We start from the raw sequence: 10,995 nt of genomic DNA, 5'->3' as shown, positions 1-10,995 counted from the left end.
CAAGTTACTTCTTTTATAACACTTTTGGGCTGCCTCTCGCGTCTCTCCCCCCTCTTCCTCAACACGGGGTCCCTCAGCCCGTGATTAACATGACATCATTGATCTGGTGCCCGTGCTTCGAAAATGACCTAACTTTTGTGTGTGTGTGCATGAGGAAATCACCCCAACTTCCCTGTCTGGGTGTTCAACATCTGTTGCACTTCCCCTTTCTCTTTTTGCCAACTCATCCTGACAAAACACTTTTCTTACATCGCAGCTCCGGTCACACAGAACATTTGTTAATCAGTTTTTACATTTGTTAAATCGGTTTGGTTAGTACACATTTGCTTATAAAATGATTATTGATCTCATCCTTCATCATTATTGTGCTTTGTCTTTTCTTCTCAACCATCATTATTTCCCCATCCCTTGAAGCAACCACCCTGCTTACTTCCTCTTTCTCCGTACTTTCTACACTCAGACTGCACTATACTCAGATATACTTATTATTATTATCAGGTTTACATTTGTTAAACCACTCTATGTATTAAACATTTGTTATGTAACGATCATACACTATCTTTTGATTACACTTTATTCTGAGTATATGCTTTGTGCTCTTATATCTGCCAACATGTTACAGAGGCAGCTCTGAGGGGTCAACTCTTCTTGACACCCCCTTCTTGAGGTCTCAGGCTGCCGCATTGTGCCCCAAGTAATCCTCTAGGAACTCATCGTCGTCCTCGGCGGTGATGATGAGAACGTCGTCTTCCGGTGATGATGGCTCCGATCCTTGTTGCCAGCTGTCGATCACTACCAGGCCATCCAGGCCTGGTGGCTGGAAATCCAGGAGGGCGTTGTCATCTTTGGCATCCTTCATCTGCTCGTCCAGGCTCAGTACCAGGGCTATCACATTCTGGTCCAGAATGCTGTCTGGGGAGAGAGAAGCCGGGGTAGGGACTGGGCTGGTTGATGCTTTGTCCTCGGACCCGCGATAAACCGCTAATCCTTCAGGGATAACCTCCACCAGCTCGCCGCAGTCCTCGTCGTATCCCCACATCCCCATCAGATTTGGTATTATCCCTGCGGTCTCTGTCTGGCTGCCGGGGTTCTTCTTTTGGACTCAACGTACTCCTTTTCCGTCGAGCCCCACGTTATGGGCGCCACGTGTTAGATCCTGGGGTACTTCTGGCCCGATACGGGGCTACTTACTGACTCAGCTCTCTATTAAAAGATTGTCGAGCTGGTGTTCTTGCGAGGGAACTCGCCTGGCTCTTCTAACTGCCGTTACTCCCGACGTCTACCCTGCTTCCTCCGGTCTGAGTGCACTCGGTCGAGGGGCCACCCTGACCCCGGGCGCTCCTACCAGTCGCGTCGGTTATGGCAGCTTCCCTCTTATGGATCCGTGCTCTTGGTAAATGCCAGGTTAGGTTTTAACGGCTAGGATTACTTCTTTCTAAAACCGTAAGGGGTTGTTAAGTGGATTCGGTCTCTAGGATAACCTTTCAGAACTCAGTTGTTAGACATACAATGGCTTTAACTTTTTACTGCCACGAGGAACTTTTTACTACTTGAGCAAATGAATGCACTTGAGAAATTTACTTTAAATGCAGATTAGATATTTATTGCAGGTTATATTTTAGTTAGTTTGCAAGGGTTAAAGCTACAGCTCACATAAAATGTCACTACACTTGATTCGTTACGTTAATTTTCTTCCCAGGTTATACTCATTAGTTTTAGTTGCCGAGATGGCTCGGTTGGAGCTGGATTTTCAAAGGTGCGATGAAAAGGTTATTTTGGAGTTGTTAGGAGCGAAGGTCTGGCCAGACCCTCGGTCCTCCTGCTCTGCAGCAGAGTCCGTTCAACAGTCCTCAAAACTCAGTACAAAGTCTTTCTCGGGCTGCTGCGTCTTCTCCGTTGTCCAGTTGGTAAAGGCGAGCAGGGGGGAGAGGTGATTCTCCGTCTTTCAATTTTTGTCCACGAACGGCGGTCTTCTTTCCGTGAACAGAGACGAAGTCCTCGGACGCGGCTGTCGAACGAGGTCCAGTGTTTCTCCATGGATGGCTCGGTCGGCGTCCCATCGTGAATTCCCGTCTTGCTGTTTGCAAGTTACTTCTTTTATAACACTTTTGGGCTGCCTCTCGCGTCTCTCCCCCCTCTTCCTCAACACGGGGTCCCTCAGCCCGTGATTAACATGACATCATTGATCTGGTGCCTGTGCTTCGAAAATGACCTAACTTTTGTGTGTGTGTGCATGAGGAAATCACCCCAACTTCCCTGTCTGGGTGTTCAACATCTGTTGCACTTCCCCTTTCTCTTTTTGCCAACTCATCCTGACAAAACACTTTTCTTACATCGCAGCTCCGGTCACACAGAACATTTGTTAATCAGTTTTTACATTTGTTAAATCGGTTTGGTTAGTACACATTTGCTTATAAAATGATTATTGATCTCATCCTTCATCATTATTGTGCTTTGTCTTTTCTTCTCAACCATCATTATTTCCCCATCCCTTGAAGCAACCACCCTGCTTACTTCCTCTTTCTCCGTACTTTCTACACTCAGACTGCACTATACTCAGATATACTTATTATTATTATCAGGTTTACATTTGTTAAACCACTCTATGTATTAAACATTTGTTATGTAACGATCATACACTTTATCTTTTGATTACACTTTATTCTGAGTATATGCTTTGTGCTCTTATATCTGCCAACATGTTACCGAGGCAGCTCTGAGGGGTCAACTCTTCTTGACACCCCCTTCTTGAGGTCTCAGGCTGCCGCATTGTGCCCCAAGTAATCCTCTAGGAACTCATCGTCGTCCTCGGCGGTGATGATGAGAACGTCGTCTTCCGGTGATGATGGCTCCGATCCTTGTTGCCAGCTGTCGATCACTACCAGGCCATCCAGGCCTGGTGGCTGGAAATCCAGGAGGGCGTTGTCATCTTTGGCATCCTTCATCTGCTCGTCCAGGCTCAGTACCAGGGCTATCACATTCTGGTCCAGAATGCTGTCTGGGGAGAGAGAAGCCGGGGTAGGGACTGGGCTGGTTGATGCTTTGTCCTCGGACCCGCGATAAACCGCTAATCCTTCAGGGATAACCTCCACCAGCTCGCCGCAGTCCTCGTCGTATCCCCACATCCCCATCAGATTTGGTATTATCCCTGCGGTCTCTGTCTGGCTGCCGGGGTTCTTCTTTTGGACTCAACGTACTCCTTTTCCGTCGAGCCCCACGTTATGGGCGCCACGTGTTAGATCCTGGGGTACTTCTGGCCCGATACGGGGCTACTTACTGACTCAGCTCTCTATTAAAAGATTGTCGAGCTGGTGTTCTTGCGAGGGAACTCGCCTGGCTCTTCTAACTGCCGTTACTCCCGACGTCTACCCTGCTTCCTCCGGTCTGAGTGCACTCGGTCGAGGGGCCACCCTGACCCCGGGCGCTCCTACCAGTCGCGTCGGTTATGGCAGCTTCCCTCTTATGGATCCGTGCTCTTGGTAAATGCCAGGTTAGGTTTTAACGGCTAGGATTACTTCTTTCTAAAACCGTAAGGGGTTGTTAAGTGGATTCGGTCTCTAGGATAACCTTTCAGAACTCAGTTGTTAGACATACAATGGCTTTAACTTTTTACTGCCACGAGGAACTTTTTACTACTTGAGCAAATGAATGCACTTGAGAAATTTACTTTAAATGCAGATTAGATATTTATTGCAGGTTATATTTTAGTTAGTTTGCAAGGGTTAAAGCTACAGCTCACATAAAATGTCACTACACTTGATTCGTTACGTTAATTTTCTTCCCAGGTTATACTCATTAGTTTTAGTTGCCGAGATGGCTCGGTTGGAGCTGGATTTTCAAAGGTGCGATGAAAAGGTTCTTTTGGAGTTGTTAGGAGCGAAGGTCTGGCCAGACCCTCGGTCCTCCTGCTCTGCAGCAGAGTCTGTTCAACAGTCCTCAAAACTCAGTACAAAGTCTTTCTCGGGCTGCTGCGTCTTCTCCGTTGTCCAGTTGGTAAAGGCGAGCAGGGGGGAGAGGTGATTCTCCGTCTTTCAATTTTTGTCCACGAACGGCGGTCTTCTTTCCGTGAACAGAGACGAAGTCCTCGGACGCGGCTGTCGAACGAGGTCCAGTGTTTCTCCATGGATGGCTCGGTCGGCGTCCCATCGTGAATTCCCGTCTTGCTGTTTGCAAGTTACTTCTTTTATAACACTTTTGGGCTGCCTCTCGCGTCTCTCCCCCCTCTTCCTCAACACGGGGTCCCTCAGCCCGTGATTAACATGACATCATTGATCTGGTGCCTGTGCTTCGAAAATGACCTAACGTTTGTGTGTGTGTGCATGAGGAAATCACCCCAACTTCCCTGTCTGGGTGTTCAACATCTGTTGCACTTCCCCTTTCTCTTTTTGCCAACTCATCCTGACAAAACACTTTTCTTACATCGCAGCTCCGGTCACACAGAACATTTGTTAATCAGTTTTTACATTTGTTAAATCGGTTTGGTTAGTACACATTTGCTTATAAAATGATTATTGATCTCATCCTTCATCATTATTGTGCTTTGTCTTTTCTTCTCAACCATCATTATTTCCCCATCCCTTGAAGCAACCACCCTGCTTACTTCCTCTTTCTCCGTACTTTCTACACTCAGACTGCACTATACTCAGATATACTTATTATCAGGTTTACATTTGTTAAACCACTCTATGTATTAAACATTTGTTATGTAACGATCATACACTTTATCTTTTGATTACACTTTATTCTGAGTATATGCTTTGTGCTCTTATATCTGCCAACATGTTACCGAGGCAGCTCTGAGGGGTCAACTCTTCTTGACACCATCTTAAAACAATAGGCAGGTGCCCATATGCACATTGAACCAGGTTTTGCTTGCTGTAGTCATGCATCCTGTTCATACTGGACATTAAGCGATGGAGGACAAAATCCACAGTCTTCATTCTGTACAACAATGTATTAAAACGTTTATCTGAAACTAATCTGATTTTGACAAATCAACTGCTATCTTCCAAAGTATTTTTTGTGCAAATATCCTGCTTTTTGTTACAATCCACCCACTGCAGCTCAACAGGTAGACACCAAGATGTTGGATATGAACCGGAGAGCAGGGTCATACTGGGTTTTCCTAAGCTATGAATCCAATCATTATCTAATCTCTGTCATTATGACTCAGGAACAGCAAGCTGACTGAATCAGTATCAGCTTCAAACTCAAGTTGAAGAACTCACCTGTTTCAGTCTCTCAAATCCTTACTCACTTCATAATGTTGCCACAGAATACCAACATCTAATACTTACCTGCATTTTGTAAAATGTATGCTTTCACTTTACTTTCATGTTCTGCCTGCTCTGTTTTTATACTTTTATATGTCCTGCTATTGTTGTTTCAAAAGTGTGTTTCAGTATTAAATTAATATTTAACCCTTTCCACTCCAAACCTAAAACATGAAGTGTCCCTTTCACCATAAAGTTCACATCCACCCTAACACAGTCACGACATACATCATTAAAATAAAACATGCTCTGTAAATGACCTTTTAATCAAAGTTTGTTTCAGTAATAAATAATTCTGTGCTTCTCTGCCCCTCTTATCAATTTAAGTAGCAAAATATAGTGTTACATCTCCATTGCCGATAACAGCTTTCTCCCTTTAATCATTGTCAATGCAACAGCTGGATGAGTGATGTGCTTTTAAATAAAATTTAAAAAAAACTCATGAAAGTTTTAGAGCGAACAAATCATTTTCCTCACACATCCTCAACGTCATGTCAGAGAAATAAATACAGTAATCCAAGAAGGAAAAGAAGCTGTAAACAAACACGAAGCAAAGCTGTGTTCCTGTGATCAGACAAAACATTAAACTTCATGTAATAGGTGCAGTGTGAAGGGGTGTCTCAATAGGAATACCTACTTTCCTTCTTATGTTAGCGAAGCAAAGACGTCTGCACGACACCCCACCTCCAGCTCCCACACAGTGCAGATGTGGACACACTCCCCACATTTACTGAGCTTTCATCACATTCCTTCTCTCTGTGTTCAAATCAAAATCAACAAACATACAAATGGTTCATGTTTCAAGACCTAAAAGTCTCTAACACTTTGTGGAATACATTCAGGAACATTCATGTTGAGTGAAAGAAGCAGTAACCAAACAAAAGTGAAAAAACCAACACATGAAACATATAACACAATAGATATTTATGAAGTCATCACCATACAGTTATCATATGTTACAACAAACGTATTAGTAGTCTCTAGCAGTCCAGGCTCCCTTCCAGAGTGATGAGTTTATAGTTTCTCCTTCGACGGGATCCAGATATAGGGTCCTGAATGTTCCTCTATCACCTGTTTGCAGTGGCTATAAATGTCCTCTAAGGTGTCTCCTTGAACCAGGGCTGCAAAGCAAAGGGAACTCTTTATGTACTGTGGAACTTTGTATAGAACAGGTAGGTCACATTTACATCATTACAGTCACACATGCACCCTTTCACTCATAAAGCCTCTCAGCTGTCAAATGTTTAAGGCCCTGATGTAGGTCAAAGATTTCTATTGACAGAATAAAAGGCCCTGCTGACCTGCCTCCACATGTTTGACACTAATTATTGCTGTGGCAGCTTGAAGTTTCTACAAACAAAGACTACTACAAACTTTTGAACTTTCTACAAACTTTTGCCATTGAAATATGGGTAACACTATCTATGACACCCATGTCTATCAGGCATTATAAACGGATCCATAATGCTTTACAATCGGCTTATAGCACTGTATAATTATAAGCACTCATGAATACAATGCTTTATAAAAGTAATCATAACACATCATAAAGCATTTTATTATGACTTATAAGGTCAAGTATCATAATACTTCATAATTGCTGGTCACTCACTGAGATTGATTTTTGTAAGGATCATAGTGTATTATAATTCCTATAGTTGTAATACATTATATTTTTACAGTGCATTATAATCAATGTTATAATGTAATATGATGGGATTTTGGGGTCATTGTATATATTAAGTAAAGTGAAAATGAATTTCACAATTTTTCACTTTACATAAAGCAATCAATGACCATTTAAAATAAATCACGCTACAATGACTGCTTTATGAAAAAGTGTATAATGCATTATAGACATAATGTTACCCAAATTTAAATGGCAAAAGTCTTTGTAGAAACTGCTCAAAATGCTTAATAATGTGTTTCGATTATTGTCGTATTCACTAGTGCTAATAACTACAATTATACAGTGTTATAAGAATAATGTTTATCATGCATTTTAAAACTATATGGACTCGAGTCTGAAATAAAAGTTGATTATAAATATGTTTATAATGCATTATAGACATGGGCAGAAAGAGTTACTGAAATATGCTATTATTACATAAAGAAATATACACATAGGCGCTTTAACATGAGCTTATCTTCCTACATCGAATGATTCCACATCTGAGTGCCAATAGTGGATTTCAGATACCAAAAAGGAATATTAAGTTCCTTTATATTTGACCACTTCAATAAAAGTTAAAGTTAAGAACTGCAGAATCATACCACTGATACATGCCGTAATCTTAACAAATCTGTTTAGAATCGCTGAAAGTTTGAACTCTTATATCACCAATGTTGTTCCCTTTATAATTGCAGAAGTCATCTTCAAAGTAAACTGACAGGTCCAGTCTGGATGGGGCTCAGATAGAATCTCTATGATAATCGGCATATTTTTGGCCTTGGCATGTGGCCATGTGAGCACAACCCTCTCACTGCTTCTGCTCTGAGGCGAGCTGGAAGGAGAGCCTTTAATCAAGCACCCAGCTAGCCTTGTGTGTTCATACTGTGTTTGAGCAGTGAGGGACAAGCTGAATATAGACGGCTTTTTCTGAATTTGTGCTTGTATTAATATCATACCTGTGAAGAATTCACCAAACTCCTGCTCCAGCTTCATCGCCCTGTCAAACGTCTTCTTGGCTTGTTCCTCTGTCAGTCTCTTATTCATGTCCCTGTACAGGGACAAAGGCCACAGATGGTTCTGTATCTGATTTGTATTTGACAACTGTGTCGACCCCTGCTGTTATTATTCAGCAGTGTCTTTATATTTCAATGCATTGCATTTCATTGTTGTGCAGGGTGTCGATCAGTTCCTCCTGTTTACACGTGGAACCTGGTTCCCAACTTATTCAAATACTTAAGTTAAACAGTTGAAATGGTGTCTCCCACATTTCTCATGGCCCAAGAGCCACGGTTGTGAGACTGAACAGAATTCAAAGTAACAAATTAAGTTCCCCTATTTCTAATTTGTAAGCAATATACAGACATTTAATGAATGGTTTATAACATGCTACAATGTAGTTATAAGCAGATAAACACCTAAAAAGACATTATATATTATTAAAACTGTTTTACTATGTTGTCCTTCATTATCTGTTTATACTCCTTGATGACCACAGTAGGAGATAGTTAATTAAGTTAATAAAACATTTATATCTACTTACGACTACATTATAGTGTGTTATACATGTTTAATTATAAATGATAAATGGGGGACTTGAAGTAAAGTCTTGCAACATTCCAATACATCTTCAATAATACAAAACAAATTGTAAAGTAAACAGGCTGGTGTATTATCTGAATTATTATCAAAGGGAAACAAATGCATACTCACATTAATAAATCAATAGACTTAGGTTTTATGAAGATGGCGATGGGATAGAGTTGTGCTACTTGTAGTCGTTTGATGGCGTTTCCAGACACATCCAGAATGCAGTGTTTCCCCTGAGACAGAATCAGAATCAGAACCGTTTATTGCCAAGGAAGTTTGCACCTAAAAGGAATTTGTCGTGGCGGGTGGTGCGTAACATTTAACAATGAACAATAACATTAAACTATCAACAACAATTAACACAGTGCAAGAAATAGAAGCATATTAAAATTTACAACAAAATATAAAATAAAGTGCATACCAAAACAGATAACAGGACTGTAAAACAAGTGAAGTGTAAGTGAAATGTAAAGTGATGAGTGTGTTTGAATAAAGAAACAGGGATGTGCAGGGGAGAGACCAGAAGGAAATTGTCCTGGGGATGACAGAGTCAGTGGGGGTCCCGGGCTCTGTTAATGAACCCGACTGCGGACGGGAAGAAACTGTTCATGTGTCGTGAGGTCTTGGTGCTGATGGACCTCAGCCCCCTACCAGATGGAAGGGGCACAAATAGATCATGTCCAGGTTGGGAGGGGTCAGCTACAATCCTTATTGCTCGCTTCAGGGTTCTTGAAGTGAACAAGTCCTGGAGGGACGGCAGATTGCAGCCAATCACCTTCTCAGCAGAGCGAATGATGCGCTGCAGTCTGCCCTTGTCCTTGGCTGTGGCTGCAGTGTACCAGAATCGTGATGGAGGAGCAGAGGATGGACTCAATGATGGCTGTGTAGAAATGCACCATCATTGTCTTTGGCAGGTTGAATTTCTTCAGCTGCCTCAGGAAGTACATCCTCTGCTGAGCCTTCTTGGTGATGGAGCCGATGTTCAGCTCCCACTTGAGGTTCTGGGACATGATGGAGCCCAGGAAGTGGAAGGAGTCCACCACGTCGACGGGGGAGTCACACAGAGTGATAGGGGCTGGTGGGGCTACGTTCTTCCTGAAATCCACAACCATCTCCACTGTCTTTAGAGCGTTGAGCTCTAAGTTGTTCAGACCACACCAGGTCACCAGATGGTCAGTCTCCCACCTGTAGGCGGACTCATCCCCACCAGAGATGAGTCCAATGAGGGTGGTGTCATCCGCAAACTTCAGGAGCTTGACGGACTGGTGACTGGAGGTGCAGCTGTTGGTGTACAGGGAGAAGAGCAGAGCGGAAAGAACTCAGCCTTGGGGGGGGGAACCGGTGCTGATGGTCCGGGAGGCTGAGACGTGCTTTCCTAGCTTCACGTGCTGCTTCCTGTCGGACAGGAAGTCTGTGATCCACTTGCAGGTGGAGTCGGGCACGTGCAGCTGGGAGAACTTATCATGCAGCAGACGGGATGATGGTGTTGAAGGCAGAGCTGAAGTCCACAAACAGGATCCTGGCGTAGGTTCCTGGGGAGTCCAGATGCTGGAGGATGAAGTGAAGGGCCATGTTGACTGCGTCATCTACAGACCTGTTGGCTCTGTAGGCGAACTGCAGGGGGTCCAGGAGTGGGTCGGTGAGGGTTTTTACGTGGGACAGGACAAGGCGTTCAAAAGACTTCATGACCACAGAGGTCAGGGCGACGGGCCTGTAGTCATTAAGTCCTGTGATCCTTGGTTTTTTGGGGACAGGGATGATGGTGGCATGAATTTACAAGAGATGTACAACACACACTCTAATCTCTCAGTTTATAAAAGCAAAATCTCCTGGTCGAAACAGCATCATGTACAAGAAACTAGATATTTTCTTCTATCGATATCACAGAGCAGTCGATAAATATATATATCCAATATACTTCTATTTACACCGCAAGAACTGAACGTTACATCGATACATTTATTGGTCCTTCCATGTGGTTTAGCTTTAAACATGAGTCTCACCCTTTCGGCCACATATTTCACAGACTGGACACTCGTTCCATAGAGATTATCGTTGTACTGTCCCGCCTCAATGAACTTGTGCTCTTGGATGTCCTTTTCCATCTGCTCTCTGGTCGTCACAAAGTGGTAGTCTCGCCCGTCCACCTCGTAGTCCCTCTTCTGCCGAGTGGTATCTTTGGTGCAAGGAGGAGAGTAAGCTCTTAATAATTTAGAAACTATAATGTCATAAGCAGACCAGTGGACACTTTATGAACATGGTACACAGGAACCGGTCTTTTTACCATCCTTCATCCGAGTCTAAAGCAGGGGAGACTGTCTTCAAATGGGGTTGTGTTTACCGTGTTCTCCAGAAAAGGCCACATAAACACCCCCAAAATCAGGGTATTTTCCACAATAGTGTCTGTGTGTTTGTATATTTTACATTGATTCTTTGTATTACTGCACTCACACCTGTTGACTA

At 43.0% G+C, this 10,995-nt stretch overlaps 1 protein-coding gene across 1 annotated transcript in view; it reads right to left on the bottom strand.

Annotated features, from left to right (window-relative positions):
- Positions 1–6,261: 6,261 nt before the first annotated feature.
- dlg2 (discs, large homolog 2) overlaps positions 6,262–10,995 on the bottom strand; it is a 239,301-nt gene continuing 234,567 nt past the window's right edge. The window contains exons 22-25 of the mRNA XM_079282881.1: positions 10,536–10,708; positions 8,656–8,765; positions 7,902–7,993; positions 6,262–6,394 (exon numbers count right to left, since the gene is read on the bottom strand). Of these exons, the coding sequence (XP_079139007.1) occupies positions 6,288–6,394; positions 7,902–7,993; positions 8,656–8,765; positions 10,536–10,708 (482 nt within the window). The 3' untranslated portion in view covers positions 6,262–6,287. The remainder of the gene's footprint in view (positions 6,395–7,901; positions 7,994–8,655; positions 8,766–10,535; positions 10,709–10,995) is intronic.

Source organism: Melanostigma gelatinosum (genome assembly GCF_949748355.1).
Source record: "Melanostigma gelatinosum genome assembly, chromosome: 14".
Classification (NCBI taxonomy): Eukaryota; Metazoa; Chordata; class Actinopteri; order Perciformes; family Zoarcidae; genus Melanostigma; species Melanostigma gelatinosum.
Note: the sequence above shows the minus strand (reverse complement) of the source record. Positions and strands in the feature narration are given on the sequence as shown.